The sequence below is a fragment of the Neocloeon triangulifer genome, unplaced genomic scaffold (assembly GCF_031216515.1).
Source record: "Neocloeon triangulifer isolate White Clay Creek 2 clone unplaced genomic scaffold, ASM3121651v1 ptg000012l, whole genome shotgun sequence".
Classification (NCBI taxonomy): Eukaryota; Metazoa; Arthropoda; class Insecta; order Ephemeroptera; family Baetidae; genus Neocloeon; species Neocloeon triangulifer.
The window spans coordinates 6,407,765-6,424,582 of NW_026775554.1; the positions used below are offsets into that span (position 1 = coordinate 6,407,765).

The 16,818-nt window shown below is 36.2% G+C and overlaps 4 protein-coding genes and 1 long non-coding RNA gene across 7 annotated transcripts; 2 read left to right on the forward strand and 3 right to left on the reverse strand.

Annotated features, from left to right (window-relative positions):
- The first annotated feature begins 892 nt into the window (after positions 1–892).
- On the forward strand, positions 893–3,749 carry LOC132197998 (uncharacterized). The gene is made up of 3 exons (XM_059621661.1): positions 893–1,006; positions 1,780–3,268; positions 3,334–3,749. The coding sequence occupies exons 1-3, from the start codon at positions 986–988 to the stop codon at positions 3,447–3,449; spliced, it is 1,626 nt and encodes a 541-aa protein (XP_059477644.1). The 5' UTR covers positions 893–985; the 3' UTR covers positions 3,450–3,749.
- Positions 3,750–3,901: 152 nt separating this feature from the next.
- Positions 3,902–5,294, reverse strand: LOC132197999 (uncharacterized). Its single transcript, XR_009441931.1, has 3 exons — positions 5,166–5,294; positions 4,327–4,992; positions 3,902–4,277 (listed from the first exon to the last, which is right to left on the reverse strand). It is a non-coding gene; the product is annotated as an uncharacterized LOC132197999 (long non-coding RNA).
- Positions 5,295–6,530: 1,236 nt separating this feature from the next.
- LOC132197901 (uncharacterized) lies at positions 6,531–7,134 on the reverse strand. The gene is made up of 2 exons (XM_059621503.1): positions 7,027–7,134; positions 6,531–6,835 (listed from the first exon to the last, which is right to left on the reverse strand). The coding sequence occupies exons 1-2, from the start codon at positions 7,112–7,114 to the stop codon at positions 6,543–6,545; spliced, it is 381 nt and encodes a 126-aa protein (XP_059477486.1). The 5' UTR covers positions 7,115–7,134; the 3' UTR covers positions 6,531–6,542.
- A 1,364-nt stretch (positions 7,135–8,498) lies between these two features.
- LOC132198427 (uncharacterized) lies at positions 8,499–12,776 on the forward strand. The gene is made up of 11 exons (XM_059622474.1): positions 8,499–8,580; positions 8,775–8,922; positions 8,994–9,052; positions 9,212–9,350; positions 9,418–9,582; positions 9,637–9,773; positions 11,780–11,933; positions 11,985–12,043; positions 12,099–12,237; positions 12,301–12,465; positions 12,557–12,776. Exons 1-11 carry the CDS (start codon positions 8,561–8,563, stop codon positions 12,695–12,697), a joined length of 1,326 nt encoding a protein of 441 aa, XP_059478457.1. The 5' UTR covers positions 8,499–8,560; the 3' UTR covers positions 12,698–12,776.
- On the reverse strand, positions 12,704–16,811 carry LOC132198147 (uncharacterized). Of its 3 annotated transcripts, none has more exons than XM_059621975.1 (9): positions 16,675–16,710; positions 16,130–16,248; positions 15,216–15,368; positions 15,069–15,150; positions 13,855–13,965; positions 13,634–13,797; positions 13,174–13,349; positions 13,027–13,113; positions 12,704–12,970 (listed from the first exon to the last, which is right to left on the reverse strand). In XM_059621975.1, the coding sequence occupies exons 2-8, from the start codon at positions 16,230–16,232 to the stop codon at positions 13,030–13,032; spliced, it is 873 nt and encodes a 290-aa protein (XP_059477958.1). In that variant the 5' UTR covers positions 16,233–16,248; positions 16,675–16,710; the 3' UTR covers positions 12,704–12,970; positions 13,027–13,029. The 3 variants fall into 3 exon arrangements, with proteins under 3 accessions (XP_059477958.1, XP_059477959.1, XP_059477957.1); XM_059621976.1 differs by having other exon boundaries at positions 12,705–12,970; positions 13,634–13,785; positions 16,671–16,811; XM_059621974.1 differs by having other exon boundaries at positions 12,705–12,970; positions 16,671–16,811.
- Positions 16,812–16,818: the final 7 nt, after the last annotated feature.

Here is a 16,818-nt window from a genome sequence, read left to right on the forward strand (position 1 = left end):
TGATGTCCTGGCATCGAGTGACAGTAAAATACAGCTAAGATGAAATCCAGCCAGAGCGTGTGTTGTGTTTGGTTGGATTTGTTTTTTCTTGTTTCATATAGAAATAATAAACGATTTTTTTAAACTACTTTATCTTTTCATGCTTCCTATACTAACACTGAAGAATTATTATCAAGTTTTTTTCTTTTTAAATAATTAAAATGTCATTTTTCCTTCAAAAATGCAATAGAAAAAAAAATTGAAATCAAAATAGATCCGAATTGATCAAAATACAGCAAAACAATTTAACCAAGCAAAGCATTTTCCTTATAATTCATTACGTATAATTATTTTTGTTAGTATTCCTTATAATTCATTACGTATATAATTATTTTTGTTAGTATGGTATGGTAATTATTAATTCTTCAAACTATATTGATTTGCTAACTATTAAAAAGGGGGCATTATGTAGATTAGTTACTGAAACTTTTTTATATACATCCAATCTTGTGACTATGGTAAAAAAAAATGTAAAAAAGAAATCGGCGGAAATTTCAATCTATGCAACCGGAAGGACATCCCGCGCCGCGCAAGTTGCCAGCTCACAAATTGTAGGTAACACAATAAATAACATCCATATCAGCGAGAGACTTTACAAAATAAACTTTTCTCATAAAAAAAAAACTGAAAAAGAGAGCCAAAAAAAGAGTTGCATATTTACATAATACTGGAGTTTTGTGGCACCCGAGAAATCCTTTTTTAATAATCTTTCAAAAGGATCTTTAATTTTTTCATCCAATATTAAGTAACTGAATTTTAGATTATGATATAATTAGAAGAGGAGTGGGTTTATAAAAAACGATAAATTTGGAGCAAACAAGCTGCTATATATTATGTCGCCAAATCCCCTCTCCTCGTCTGCTTTGCTGGACAAGCAATATAAATATCATTCCTGGTTAATTATTTTTAGATCTTGCTCCGTTCTGAAAAGCTAATCTTCAAGCAAATGCGTCTCCAGCCATCATTCGTAAGATATTTTTAATTTTTTTATTATTAATGAATAATTTCACCATTGTAGACGTGTTTCTATCATTCACTTTCACTTAGCCAGAAATTTATTTACTCTTACATGGATCACATGGATTATTTAAAAAATATATTCGCTCTTGTTGCATCATAAAATTATATTAAATAAGATTTGTCATATTGTACGACATGCTAAATTTAGTAAATTTTCACAAAATTACAATATTTATGACGGATTATTATAAAAGTCTTACCAAGTAAGAAGCAGCAAATACAACTTTTATTATTTAAATATGAAAATCTAGAGAAGAAAATTTGTTGCTTATTGGTTTATTGAGAACTTTTTAAAAGTTAGTGGGAAGAAATAAAATATCTTCCGAAATATTAAATTGCTGTCAATATAAGCTAGAAACTTATAATAAAATTAAAGATATTTTAAATAAAAAAAGTAGTTCGCTCTGGTAATCAGAAAAATAAGTTTCAAATAATGTGATAAAGAAAAATAATTTTTAATGACCCTTTGTGCCCCTGGTATATTTCCAAACATTAATGTCATAAGGCACGCAAAGGTTACTCGGACAATGTGACCCTTTTATAGATAATCTATTATTTCTGCTTGTTTCCAAACTTAAATAATATTTCTTTTTTTATGAGATTTTACTTAACTGATTAGCTTAATAAGTTTATTATTATAATTGAGCGCACTTACAAGTTATAATTGTTTTGTTTTTAAATCGTTTAGTTTTTCTTATAATAGCTTATTTGTAATTTTAGTCGGTGATCACGTTGGCCCTACTATGCGTGGCCTACAGCGATGCAAGGAGCACCAGCAACGCGACCAATATGATTCTACAGTACATCGACGAAGGAAAAATTGAGTGGGCGAGCAACGCGTTCCTTAGGTTGCCGGAAAACAGGGATGAATTATTGGCAGGAATTATCAGCAAGGCTTACAACGGGAGCACAGCAAAATTGTTGAAAGTCACAAAATTTGCCGACAGCGTAAAATACTTCAATTCGGAAAAAATCGCTTTCGACACTTTGTACAAAGAAATGGAGAAGAACGGCCACCTGAGCGAAAAGGAAGTTTTTTACCAGTATTGCGTATTATCGCGGATAAGCAATGCCCCTTTTTTCAAAGCGCAGGACGGGCCTCTTAAAAATGCATTGCTAACGCTAAAGAGCAAATTTGCTGCAAAAAAAGAAGTCTTCTTAAACTCGCTAGCCCTAGAAATCTATCAAGATTACAAAAACCAGAAAAGCAAGCAAGTTTTTGAATTGTTTCAATATTCTTATTCGGAATGCTTCGTCCCGGAATTGGTACAGAAATTAATGTCCTCGCAAAGTATAGAATTCAAAACCATAATTAGTCATAGTTTAGAAACTCCTGGTAAAAAGCAACAATGCATCTATTTGGAGGAGCTGAAGAAGGGTTTGGAATCGCGTGGTAAAAAAGATTCGTTGGAAGACTTGGTCGTCTGGACAAGCGCCAAGTACAACCTTTTTAACACGACCGGTGGGGACTTGAGCTCTGATCGGTATTCAGAAAAGTGCAAGGCGATTTACGAGCAGCCGCCCATCAGCAAGTTGCGTTTCCACGACCAGTACATCTCAAAAGTGGCGCAGGGCAGCGTCGATGATATCAAAAAGTGGCACCAAGACTATCCTATCATGCGATTCTTCTTGGCCGACGTCATCCAGAGTTTGCCGAAAGATCAAGTGCAGAAATCAAACGTCAACAAATGGGCAAATTTTTTCGAACAACTTCCCCTTGAAGACAAATGTCTCTCTGCAAAAACGTTGCTTGACCAACTGGAAAAATTCTCCTTACTTAAAGGTCACGAGCACTTCAGAATTGCAAACGTCCTGATGAAAAATGGCGAATACAATAAATTTTGCTCGGTCGTAAAAGACAGCTTGCCGCGCGTGTTCGAGCAACTAATCTCTGGAAAAACGGGCAACTGCAGGCTGATTAACAGATTTTACAGCGAACCTCTGTACTGCACATCGGTGTTACGCTCCGATGAGCTCGGACGCAAAATTTATACTTGGGTTTCCAAAGAGAACGCCGCGGACCAGCACTGGCGAGTCCAGATAAGACCATCAGACGCACGCGTTTCCTTTTTTAACATTGAACGTGAGCGCCAGTTGCGTCACGTGCAGGGAAAAATCGTTCGAGGAGGAGGAAATGGATTGACCGACAAAGATTATTTCCAACTGGCGGCTGTTGATGGCGACTACCTAGTCATCGAATCGTCTGTCGGTAAGTTTTAAGTTGTGGTTCAATATTATATTAAACCCACTAACGCTATTAAAAATTGTTTTTAGAAAACAAAAGGCTCCTTGCGACGTCCGAAGAATGTGCCAGTTCAAGGCGTTGCGTCGAAATGGGAGATTACGAAAAGGGCAACACAAAATTTCATTGGTCACTTCAATGCAATTAGCTATTTTTTGCCCACCATATTGACTATTAGTTGTCAAAAAATTTTAATCTTTAATCACAATTGTTTAGCAAAATGCAATTTATAGAAATTCAATTTTTAATTAAAATTAATGGTGTTTTAAAAAAATTTCAATTCAAAATAATTCCAGAGCTAGGTCAAAAATAGCTGTTCAATTTATAATCACTATACGTCTATCGCATTTAATATGCGATCTTTTTTAAATAAAATGCGCAGCAAGTTGAAAATAGTTATAACAATGTGATTGTATCATTTGGAAAAATAAAAAATTTAATATCTCGTCCTCTTTATTTCTGTTCATTTCAGAACTTAATTATTGTTTCAGGATTTCATTGATGCATTTTATGAAATTTGTATTACATTTAGATTTGTTTAAAAATGCAGAAAAAGCAATATATTCTTTGTCAGATTTCTTTCACAAAAAAAGATCTCACTAGATTTTGACAGTAGTTTTTTATTATAATTAGTTTTTTTTTTATACATTTAATTTTTAAATTAAATTCTTCAGATATTAAAAAAAATTACAAACTGCTAAAAATTATATTTTAAAAATATATAATCTAGTATTTTTTTAATAAATTTTTGGTTTGCATTTTGCAGTTCCACCTTTTTAGAGACAGACTTCGCGAATCGTGTAGCATGCAAAATTGAGATACATAAATAGGCTTGGTCAGTACAGATGATCCTTTGGCTTGGGCACGGTGTCAAAGTCTACAATGCTGTCGTGGTTCCAGCGCCACGCGTACCATGTGTCAAAGCGCTTAGGCCACTTGCGCCACCGCTTGTAGTGCCCGGGGTCGGAAATGTACCCTGCCAAAAAAATTTCCAATGAAGAAAAGAAAAATAAAGAAAAACTCACATCCAGAGCCGTTGGCGACGACCATTGAGCAGAGGCCGACGAGCACCAGCAGCAGCAACCAGCTTTTGTTCTCCATGCCCTGAGTGTCGAGAGTGAGACGACCAGGAACATTAACACCGCTTTTAAAGCCTCCATAGCTGCGTTGAAAATAAAAATACCTCCCGCTGACGCTGTATGTAATCATTGCCAAAATAACGCATCAGAATTAAGCAAAGCAGCACCAACCTTGACGTTACACAACAATAATTAAGTTTTCTCATTTAGAAAACTAGCAAATGATGACTTTATCATATTTCAAGATATTATTTTATTAATTTTTTAATAATGCATCTAAAAAAAAAAAAAAGTTTGTTATTTTTATGTTTAGTTTCTGGCTTTTTATTTTAACTTCCATATTTCTATTTTTAAGCTTCGAGATTAACAAAAAATAATTGCATCATGATCAATCGTGACCGCGATCGCCGTGATCCCTGCGCCTGATGGGCCATCTATTGTCCCATCTATCACGCTGCCAGTTGTCAGTGATGGAGCGTCCAAACCAGGGATCCAAGTTATTAAAATATTGCCAGTAGCGATAGCAATAAGGGGGTCCTGGGATGCGAAACTGCAGCGGACAATCTCTCCAACGGCGCCTCAAGTCTCGCCAGTTATTCCAATCATCCCAGTCTGAAAATTAAAACACCCACTATTAATTTTCAATTTTTTGAAAACTAAAATTTTTTCCTTTCCCATTTTTTTTTAATTTTCCAAAATATCTAAAGAAATATTTAAAAATATTGTGAAAAAAGTAATTTGCATTTTGAAAGCAAAATAAATATATGCAACTACTGAATTCTTACCAGCGGTTGTTGTGTGGATGGCAGCAAAGAGAATGAGTGCCGCTGCCAGAAGCTTCAACTTGACCATTGCAAAGAAATGGTGGAAAATTACTGCAATGTTCAAATTTTTCCTGAGTTCTTATAGCAGAGGACAAGAGACCGCCCTTCAAACCTTGAGCAAGTGTCTTATCAGCACCAGCAGTGATAGCCATTGCAGCACCGCTGGACACTTTTCATTTTTTTTATGTCCGTCTGTCCGACCGTCCGTCACTATTCACCTTCAAAGATCTTGTGCAACATTTTCCTAACTTCTAGTTTTTCTTTCTTCCAAAACAATAGACTATTGTTTTTTCCATTGTTATGTAACCAAAAATTAAATCGCAGAAAAATGTTGCATAGAACGCGAAAAATGAAACTAAACGCATTTCACATTTCTTAAAATTTCCAAGAGCTCCAAAATCTAAAAATATTTGAGAAGTTTAATTTTCAAAGCCGCATTCACTGAAATACATCCGTTTCTTTTTTTAGGTCGAGTGCTTGAAAATAAAATTTATATATTCGTCAATTATGGTGGTATCAAAATTTTGATAATTTGCATAAAAAACTGGTACAATTTTTCAAAATAAGATAATAAAAAAGCTGCATATGGTTTCTTTGAGTTATTTATTTATTTCAACCAGAGCTTTTGCAATCCAAAATCAAAAAGTCAATTGTTATATATGTATACTTTGCATCCTTGCAACACTGCAAGTATTTGAATGACAAATTATTGATATGCATAACTTTCATATAAGGTAACAACGTTCCTTTTTATTACTCGAATTTGTAATTTTCCAAATCAAAAAGAACAATATATTTTAACAGCTTTAAAATTCTCTTTAATCAACCCATTACATTGTTCATTTGTTGGAGGTTGAGTCCGTCTCTGAAGGGGATGTTTCTGGACGGATTTGCAACCATATTGCGTCCTGAACGCTCAAGCAGACCCCGCCAGTACAGGAAACACAACAGTCTGTCCGTTTGGTACAAGTCGCCAGGACACATCGGCAGACTGTCGTTGCGAGCCACCTCTGACAAAATAGTTATATACTTATTGAACTCCTTTGCAAATTGATTTCACCTTGAGCAGTCGAGAACCAAAGACAGCACAGCACCAGGAACAAGAAGAAACTCAAAAGCCGAACCGACATTTTTGAAAGTTCAGTGAAAACTAAGCCAGTCGCGCGCAATTGGAAAAAGGAAAGACAACTAACGGTGCCCTTATCGCGGTGTCCCTTTATGCGCTCAGCTAATAACAGCACAAAAAAAAACATTATTACTCAGAAAAAACATTTATATTTTTATTAAAAATTGTATACAAAATAACCATTATTATTAACCAAATTTACATAAAATAAATTATAGAAGAATGGCATTATTTCCGGTCACTCCTGGTTTGTAGCCGGTGTGGGTGCGGAACTTTTCGAGCTCAACTTTGGCTTGCATTCGGCGCGACTGCATCCTCTCCCGTCTGTAGGTGCCCTTGTCGGGGCGGTGCTGATTGTTGGGGGATTTGAAGTACCTTCCATTGTTGTAACATTCAAGCCGGTTGAAGTAGTAAATTTCCGGCGGGCAACCAACCTCTGGCAGCCAGTAAGGCCGGTATGGCTCTGGAGGTGACCACCAAAGGTCGTTCGATCCGTAATAATCATCTATAATGATTTCATACAAAAAAATTAGGGGAAAAAATTGAAAGCTTGTAAACAATTGTGTATTTATTGGAATACAAGAATATGGTGCCAGAAATTAAATTAGATAATTGGATGAAAATTAAAGTGGTTTGACCTTCTCCAACTGAAAATCAGGAAAAATAATAATATAGTGGAAATCAATCAGCATTTACCGCGGTATCGTCCTCTGTAGCAGTTTGCGGCGATGAATCCAGATGCCAAGAAAACGAATATAGCAACCGACTGAACCATATTGCTCATCAGGTCGGGCTACAGGTCGCGAATGACTAATTTTAAGGTAACGCGCGCAACCTCGAAACAAACAAAACCGCGGGGACTCGTGGCGAAATCTCTTCTCGTTATCGCGGTAAATGAAAGCCACCCAGCATATTTGTATGGGAATTTTTCGCCCCCCGCTGCTATTCTTGACATTTTGACATCTTGTCAAGCCCAAAATAGAAACTATATGCGACTAACTACTTTGCTGAATAATTTTAGTAGAAATCATTTACATGTTTGCAAAAATGAAAATAATATATAGCTGTCTACATACTGAATAATGGAATCACTTTATTCACTTTCTAGGCTTGCGTTACAATAAATTTTATCACTGCTTCTTGCGTTCGTTGGCTTCCTTAACCAACTTCCAGTAGGAACAGCAGGGGTGGAAGTTGTGCGGTGAGCACCACCGCCAGTGGTAAGTGTTGCACCTCATCACATAACGAAAGTTTGGTTTGTACCACCGCTTGTCATCCTCTTCTTCTGACCAGTCTGAAAAGGAGAATTCAAGATTTGTATTTTAGGTCTAAAATTAAAGCATTATAAACAAAATTCATTTCAAAACTAATTATTTTGAAATATTTGGTAAATACACCCCATATCAGAAGCATTTAAAGTAAGCTTTTGGTTGCCCCTGTAAAGTATGCAATCTTTAATTTAAACTATATTAATTTTTCATATTTCTTAACCATATATCGATGTAACCTTTATTGAAATTTACAAATTTCAATTTATGAACCTTTTATATCAATAAATGAATAAAAATGGCTTTCATCTATATAGTGCGGCTTTTTTTTCTTTCTTCTGTTACATGTAAATCTTGTGGAACTTATTATAGAAAATTTCTGCACTTTGCCAAAGAAGACGTTGTAAAGTTTCTGCTCTGCTAAAATGATTTATGTCTTCATATGGACACAATTCATTTCTTGTTATCAATACATTAATTCTTGTTTAGTCACAATCAGAGTTGTAGGGGAGATTGAAATGACTCACGAGTGGCGTTGCTGGAAGATAAAAGGGCGGCGATGAGCACGGCTAGAAAAAGCACTTGACTGCACCTCATTTTGTCAAAAACTGACGACCTTAGAAACCGGTTGCTTTCAAAAGCTGCAGCTCTTTTGCGTAAGATTGCAGCCCTTTATCTTCCTCTTCCTTCCAGGGGGCTCCAAGCGTCCCAGTCGTCCCAGAGAAAATAGTTTTGTTTTATTAACAATAAAAAAGAGTATTTTATTTTTCATTTATTATTATTACAATATTTTAGAGTGCTTTGCTTATCTAACAAAGTGAGTTATGCCTTGATAACCTCACTGGCGATTAATTCGATTTCGATCTCTTGCCAGATAACGTACGTAACGTTCTATTTAAGGTCCAAAAAATCAGCAAGCAATTCTCAGTCAGCACAGTGTTTGATAAAATACCAAGTAAAAAATGGGTTGCAAACCATCCAAGTAAGTTCAAAGTTTTCAAATAATCTCAATCTACTCTGACTTTGTGAAAAAAATCAGAAGACAGATATTTATATCTACGCTGGTTAAATTTTATGTAAAACAATCTGTATTACATTTTGTTCAAGTTTTGAGATAATTAAAAGTGCTTTCATATTCTGGCATGGATTTGATTAATTTTTTGTAAATGTAATAAGGAGCCCTGGCAAAATGGTGCTGTATTATGACAAAAGGAGCGCCCCTTGCCGCACTGTAATGCTGACGGCCGCTGCACTTGACCTTAAACTCCAATTGGAACACGTTGACTTGCAGAAGGGCGAACACATGAAGCCAAAGTTCCTCGATGTATATCTTATTTAAAATTCAGTTAAAAAAAATAAGAAGAAGATAAATTAACAAATTTTGTCTTTTTGCAGATGAACCCACAACACTGCATTCCAACGTTTAAAGATGGAGACTTTATTTTGTGGGAAAGGTACTAAATTTAAAATTACTTTTTTAAATGTGTTACGCAGAGAAAATTTTACTTCAATTGCATCCTTTTTTAATTTCCATATTCATTGAAACAAATTCTCATTAAATTTGATTATTTGACTGATTTATGCAATTTTTGTTGATTAAATTTCTTTGTCAGCCGAGCAATTGCACAGTACCTGATGAACCAGTACGCTACCGACGACTCACTTTACCCGAAAGATCCACGCCGCAGAGCTCTAGTGGATGCCAGACTAAATTTCGATCAAGGCTTCCTTTACCAGCGCCTTTTGAACTATGTATATTATTTGAACAATATTTTCTTCCCCTGATGTGACAATACAATTAAACTTTTGCAATATTTAGTACGTGAAGCTTTTCTTCCAAAAGACGCACGACCAGGAACTGCTGGACAAGGTGATTGAGGCATTGGAGATGCTGGACAAATTCTTGGACGGCAAACTTTGGGCCGCCGGTGACACGATGACCATCGCTGACTTTGCTCTAGTTGCTTCTGTTTCCACCGCAGAGGTATTACAATTTTGCTATTTATTGAAATATAATATTTTAATTCATAAAAATTAGTTTTTTTCTGACAAAATCAACCTGGATAAAACGCCGCATGTGGCCAAGTGGCTGGCCAGGTGCAAGGCCAACATTAAGGGTTACGAGGAGCATAACCAGGACGGAGTGAACGCTCTCAAAGAAGTAATGTCGAAAATGTAAAATCCCGTGGCTATATTATTTGTTCTCTATAACCGCAATAGAAAAAGTTAAATTTATATCATTGTTGATGTTCCAAATTGGTATAGCAATAATAATAATTTTTTTGAAACATTCTTATCATGTTTTCAAAAGTTTTGATATTATAACAGGATAAAAAGGAATATTTTTTCATGCCTCTCTGCAATATATATTGCTACATTCGTATCTTATTTACATAAAATTATATTTCCTGATTAAATTTTAAATGACTTAATCCATCAACAATCGTAAAAGATTTTGGTCATTGAATGTTTTAATCAAAAAATTTGGAGTATTTTTTAAAATACCCATTTAAGTTTGACGAGCGTTGGTTTGGAGCACAAGCGCATTTTAGCGCTCTTTGTGGAGGTCTCAATTTGCAGAGGCTCCTCTCAAAAATCACTGAATTTTAAAATTGTGTGCCATAAGATGGATATAGTATATAGTTTTGTGTGGACCATAAATCAATCAATTTGCACCATATTGTGCTCACTAAATTTTAATTGTCGTATACCTTTTTTGTTGGAAGGTATGTTCCACAATGAAACAAAATAAAATTAAATATCACCTTTACTTGCTTCAATAATTTTAAAAGGTTGTTCTTATTCATTGGATGGCAGCAAAAATCTTTTCAGATTAAATACTACTAATTAGTCATTTTATCAATATTACTAATAAATTAGTATCCAATTTTTCAAAGACAAATGCAAAAAAAGCAGGACGCAAAATGTACTCACGAGCGCGCCGTGTTTCATGGACTTAAGCTTGAGCGCAATTATTCAATTATTTTTGAGAGGGATTTTGGGTTCGTTCTTAATCAAGCTTGAAATTATCTAATGTGACGCAACCCTCTGGTGGCTTTATACAAATTATATCACAAATAAACCTTTTTTATCTCAATCATGAAACTAGCTGATATGTGAGCACTTGTTATATGTATCATTTTCATTCAATTGAAACACTCGTCATTTAGCATCATTTGAAAGCTCAAAATTTGCATCAAATATGGGTGGCAAAAGTTTCAAGTAAGTATATAATTCCAAAGATACATAACTATAAATATAATTAAATATAAATGTAACATTCTTGGACGGCAAACTTTGGGCCGCCGGAAATTCAATGACCATCGCCGACTTTGATGCGTGGTCACATCCGACACCTTCGCAGAAGTTGTCTGCCGAGGTTGCGTAGGTTTCTTCCGCTATGTTAACGCAATAAATAAATTTCTTGGAAATATAATGGTAAAATTAGTCTTTGATCAATGAATACATTTATTACGTACTAATTATATTTTTCCCTTTAAATCAATGATACTAGTTTTCCAAAATTTCAATAGGAAATATACGAAGTACAAAGTATAATTATATAATTTTCCACTAAAGCATTATGACCGTTGCATCAATTCATATAATAAAATTACAACAGATGATTCCTTAAAAGAATTGGGCATACGAATCAAAACAATACGAATATTTTGTGGTTATATTCTTTCCAAATACTAAAAATAAAAATTGGTACATTAATAAACATGTCAAACGATGTAGAACAAGGAATAATGATCGTTGATCACTATATCTAAAATTATGGTACATTTTCTGATAAACTTCGAATGACTCGCTCAGGAAGATAAAGACTTTAGTCATTGAAAATTTTAATCTAACAATTTTGAGTACTTTTTTGTATTATCTTAAGGGAGGCAGCTCTCTGGAGAATTCTATACAAAGTGTATTATCAGAAAAATATGTTTTTATCTCAATTGCGTCAAATTACATGCCTAGCTGATATGCAGACACAGAATCGTATAAAATCACGTCCAGCCATTTAGTTGCAATTTAATGACTTTAATACCACTCATCATTTGCTTTCAATTGAACACTTAAATATTTCCTCAAATATGGGTGGCAAAAGCTCAAAGTGAGTGTATAGAGCTGAGACTTTGGTTGTGATTTTAACTTTGAGTAATATTTAAATGTGCGGATCAAAGGTCAACGGGTGGCAATTTGGTCCTTTATTACGACGAGCGGAGTTCGCCATGCAGGACGGTGATGCTGACGGCCGCCGCGCTCGGACTCAAGCCCGAAATGAAACGCTTTGATCTGCTGAAAAACGAGACCACTGCTGATCCTGAATTCCTCAAGGTTTGAGAAAAAAATCTTAAATTTTTATTTAACTCACTACGTGAAATTCAGATCAACCCGCAGCATTGCGTTCCAACTTTAAAAGACGGCAACTTTGTCCTTTGGGAAAGGTACTCAAAGAAAGCATAATAATTTGTGGCGCTGAATTTATCTCAATTTTTTTAGTCGGGCGATTGCTCAGTACCTGGTGAACCAATACGGCGCCAATGACTCTTTGTACCCGAAGGATCCAAAGAAAAGGGCACTGGTTGATGCGAGGCTATTCTTTGATCTTGACCGCCTCTACCCCAATCTCTCTCACTACGTACGCAAAAGATAATATAAACCAGTCGAGTAAAAAAATACCCTCATGCGGGTCGAAATTTAGTTCACAAAGCTGTTCTACCAAAAAACGCGAGACGAGGAATTGCTGAAAAAGGGGCACGAGGCTCTTGAGCTGCTCAACACCTTCCTTGAGGGCAATATGTGGGTCGCAGGAGATTCCATGACAATTGCTGACCTTTGCATCATCACCACAGTCTCCGCCACCGAGGTTATATTAATTTTTAACGAGATGTTCTTCTACTAAAAGATTGTGAATTTTAATGACTACGCAAGAACTAACGCAAGTCTATTTCTGGTAGTTGTTGGAGGAGCTGAGCGTTGCCAAGTACGAAAACGTGACCAAGTGGTTGGAAAGGTGCAAGAGCACCATCAAGGGTTACGCCGAGCATAACCAGCCAGGCATCGACGCGCTCAAAGACGCCATGGCCAAGGGAATTTGAATATCCAGACTACACCATCAAAGAAAATTTTTGTTAGATTTATTTTTCACGTGCAGAAAATACACACACTGATAACTGATGTTTCCACTTCTGGTGCCGAATTTTTCATTTTCTCTGTCAAATTTTTTTTTATAACCCTTTGCAAAATTAAATGTGACAAAATAAATTTTGCAAAAAAGATAGAAGTTTTGTTTGTGCAGAATTGTTTTTCATTTTTCTTTATAGTTTTGTTTTATGTATTATTTTTAATTAGGGAGCATCGCCAAATTTCTCCTAAAGATAAGAAAAATTAGTTTCTAGTCAAATATCTACAAAGTAAAGTTTTTTACTTTTCAAAGCATGAGGCGTCGATAGACGGGGACGTTGGGCTCGGCCTGCTCTTCGCCGAGCATCTGCGCCAACGAGTACACGTCACCCTTTATCAATTTTTTTATTATTGCAACAATAATTCAGAATAGATATTGGTTGAAACAAACCTGTGAAACGGGGGAACGCTTGGCGAGGAGGAAGCGTTTGCGCTGCTGCGGGGCAAAAGCGCCCCAGCGTCCCTCGTCGCGCTTGTGGTAGCTAGGCAGGATGGGCAGCAACCCGCCTGGCGAGCGCCGCATCACGGTGAACCGCTCTGGCACTACGTACTCGCCTTCGCTCCAGCCTTAGGATAAAATATATTTTAACATATTTCTTTTCAAAACAATTATTTTAGTTTTTTATTTTATAATAAAATACATGAATATTAGATAAAATAAGCGTAAAAGAATAATTTGTTTTTTATTTTCGTTTTACACTTTCCAAATAAAATTAATTTTATGTATGGAATCATATCTTCATATCTGCTAAATTATATTTTAATTAGATAAGGGAAATAACCGGAAATTCTGTGAATGAAGTTATAATGGGTGAAATTAAAATGAAACTAATTTTGATTAACGTTCTTACTGGTGTAGCGAGGGTAGGGCTCCGGCTCCTCGTCCGCGGGCAGCACAATCTCCGGCTCTTCCTCCTGCGGCTCCAGGTTTTCCAAAGCCTGCTCATAAAGGTGCTGCTGCGTTGGCGGCTGCGGATACGCCTCCCTCAGGCTGTTCAACAGACTTCGCATGTTTCTTAATTAAAAATAAAATGCCGAGCCTCTCTCCTCTTTGCAAAAGTGTGCGAAGTACCTGAGATCGTCACGGTTGGCAGCCGAAGCCCAAAGGGCTAGTAAGGCCAGGGCGTCATCGTCAGCGTTTGATTCGCGCTTGTTGCGACTCATCAGGCTTCGCATCGGGTTGCTGCGAACATGAATTTTTAAGAGACACTTCTCTATTGAAATGTTTCTGCAAATTTATGTCGTCGCCCGTCGGAAAAGGCATTTTGATGGGAGGCCTCCTGCTGTAAGTGGGAAAGTGCAAAGATGTTTCTTCACTATGTGTAGAAGTAAGTGGCGTTGCCAGGCAACGAGGTATTCCTAAGGGACTGTCAGGGACAAGAGTGGAATTTCTAAGGAAAAACTATATTGATTAAGTTTTAATAATATATTGTATTGACTAGAAAATTGTTTTATTTTTATTTGCTTCTAAAACCATCAATTTTCTTAACTTTTGTCTTTTAGGAGAGAAATAAATCAAGTTTTCTTTTCTTTATTGTTCTAACCCTAAAAAATTCAACATCAAGTTTTCTTTTATTTCAGTTTTGTAATTAGCTGAACTGACACAAACTGCTACACCCAATTAACTATGCTTAATAAGAGAGTCTAAAAGGGTGATAAAATGCTCCCATTATGTCCTAACTTACAATGGAAAGCTTTTGTCGTGAAAGTGCGGCTCAGAAAATATATACGTATACTTCATGAGAGACCGCTGTAATTTTGTGTAGCAAAAATTTAACATTTCCACCTCGAGGAAAGCCGCTGCGGCCGCAGCTAGTCTTGCACATTAAATTTCAAGGGCCGATAAGACTCCAAAGATTGCAAAATAATGATTTTTTTATTTTTCAGTAAGATTAGAAGTTTAATTCAAAGTATACGCGACGCTTTTTTTGTGATTGGTGTCGGGCAGGTTGCATAGTTGGTCCACCGGTAGGCGCTCGCATGCTTTTTGCGCGACACAATACCAGCAGTAGCAACAGGTCCGATCAATAGACCTGCCATGCCCCAGGCAACTATGACTATTTGCTAAACTCGTATTGCAACATGGTGCTATTTAATAGCACTCTGATAAAAAAGAGAGATTACTTTAGTTAATAAGCTAGTTATTTTATTTCTAATTTCACCGCATACAAAATTTAAAAAAGGCCAATTTGTTTGATATAATTTCTGCATCTAAAAAGTAGACGCAAAAGTTTATGTTTTCTAAATATGCGTCAGATTAAAAAGATCTTATGTTGATTACATTACCTTCTTTTTATGGGCGTCCGCACAAATCGGGCGTTTGACCTGCGCCTGTCGCCTACCGGAAAGTAAGGCATCTCGCCGCCGGCTGCGAACATGACCATTATTCGCGAATGACAAACAAAAAATGGTTGAAAAAAATGATTTGCATACGCGGATCAGAGAAGAGCTGCTCCACAAAGCCGCCGGACCGTTTGTGCAGGGGCGACAAATGCTGCTGCTGCCTCTGCTGATTATGCGTGTTGCCGATTACCTGCTTAACAGGGGCCACAGTCGACGACACAGTCATACTAGAACCTTCGGCACCTGTCCAGATAAAATCAAAACATTTTTCGATTATAAAAAAAACAGCGTTTGATTTTAGTTTTCTTGAAAAGCTTCGTCAGTAAAATATTTTGCTTCTTACTAATCTTTTTATTTACAAGCTTTTTTGTCAGTGTAATTTGAATTAAATATATTAATTAAATCTATTTATGTGCAAAGATTGCATAAATAATCTTAATTTGATTCTGAAGTCTGTAGAAAGTGTATTACTAATAATTTATTAACACAAGATCAATAAAATTAAGAACTTATTTTTTTAAATTTATGAACACAAAAAATTAATAAATTCTAGTTTCTTCTGTTTGTAATTTTTATCTGAGAAAAATTTTGAACAATGTGAGTGTCAGTTATAACTATAAATAATCAAAAATAATTAATAAATTTTCATCTATCATCTATCAATTAGCGTTTCACAAGAAATTAAAGGAAACACTTAAAATTAAAAGTAATAAATATATGATTGTGCTTTTCTGCGACTCAATCAAAGACTTTTGCACAAGGTTACCAAAGGAAGGCGTAAACAAGCAGACGTGTTGTGTGCAAATCGAGCAATTATTTCTCTAGTCAAAGTAGGAAAGAAAGAGGCAGGTAATTGGGAGCTGCGCGCTGCGTTTCCATGACGACCCACCGGACGAGAAGAAAAATTGTGAGGAAATAGCAAAGTTTGCATATGTATATGTGCGTCCCAGACAGGCTTGACGTCAATCGCAAAAGTCGATTATATAGTGTGTTTTTTTTTTCACCTTTATGCTGATGTTCATGGTTCTCTTGGTCAGGCTTGGCGGTCGGGCTGGCGGAGGCCGCGACCAAGATGACCAGCATCATCACGCCACTTGAGGGTCCCATCGTTTATTGCTCTTTGCTGCAAATTTTAATAAATAAAAATTAAAATTTAAGCTTTTTTTTCTCCTAGCAAATAATAAAATGTGTCAGGCAGCAACAGCAACTGGTTTAGCAAACAAAAGCACGCAGGTCAAGGACGCGTGAGAGTGCCTGCTACGTAATCGCTACCAACTCGCTCCAAAAACAAAAAGGGAATCTGCCCTCTACACGAATAATTAATCTGTGCGTGACAGAACACGAATTTTATTGCTAAATCAGCCATTAGACTAATGAAGAACTTTCTAGAACCAATATTGAAATGCGGCAGTCAAAAGCAAAAATATTTTGATAAAATTAAGGACTATATCGGTTTGAAATTGGATTGAAAAATTGACAACGGAAATTTGTGAAACATAAAAATTGTTGCAAGGGTACAGGTAGGTTAGAACGATTGAGGCTTACCTGCCTGCGAGGAGAACAGGTTATCTCCTTGTGTGCGGTCGCGGGAGCTGAGCACCGCTCTTACAGGTGATCAATGACCCAGCCAGGGGCGAGGGCGCATGACTGCGCGCTCACCCTCACACCTACGCACCCTTATCATATCTCTTTT

Excerpts from the sequence above, each read along its gene's own strand:
- LOC132197998 (XM_059621661.1), top strand. The coding sequence starts at position 986 with ATGCGTCTCCAGCCATCATTC. Across the intron at positions 1,007-1,779 it reads TGCGTCTCCAGCCATCATTC|TCGGTGATCACGTTGGCCCT; the intron begins GTAAGATATTTT and ends TTGTAATTTTAG. Across the intron at positions 3,269-3,333 it reads AGTCATCGAATCGTCTGTCG|AAAACAAAAGGCTCCTTGCG; the intron begins GTAAGTTTTAAG and ends AATTGTTTTTAG.
- LOC132197901 (XM_059621503.1), bottom strand. The coding sequence starts at position 7,114 with ATGAGCAATATGGTTCAGTCGGTTGCTATATTCGTTTTCTTGGCATCT. Across the intron at positions 6,836-7,026 it reads CTACAGAGGACGATACCGCG|ATGATTATTACGGATCGAAC; the intron begins GTAAATGCTGAT and ends AAATCATTATAG.
- LOC132198427 (XM_059622474.1), top strand. The coding sequence starts at position 8,561 with ATGGGTTGCAAACCATCCAA. Across the intron at positions 8,581-8,774 it reads ATGGGTTGCAAACCATCCAA|GAGCCCTGGCAAAATGGTGC; the intron begins GTAAGTTCAAAG and ends AAATGTAATAAG. Across the intron at positions 12,238-12,300 it reads ACCCCAATCTCTCTCACTAC|TTCACAAAGCTGTTCTACCA; the intron begins GTACGCAAAAGA and ends GTCGAAATTTAG.
- LOC132198147 (XM_059621975.1), bottom strand. The coding sequence starts at position 16,232 with ATGGGACCCTCAAGTGGCGTGATGATGCTGGTCATCTTGGTCGCGGCC. Across the intron at positions 15,151-15,215 it reads GCAGCTCTTCTCTGATCCGC|CCGGCGGCGAGATGCCTTAC; the intron begins GTATGCAAATCA and ends TCATGTTCGCAG. Across the intron at positions 13,350-13,633 it reads GCCCTACCCTCGCTACACCA|GCTGGAGCGAAGGCGAGTAC; the intron begins GTAAGAACGTTA and ends TTTTATCCTAAG.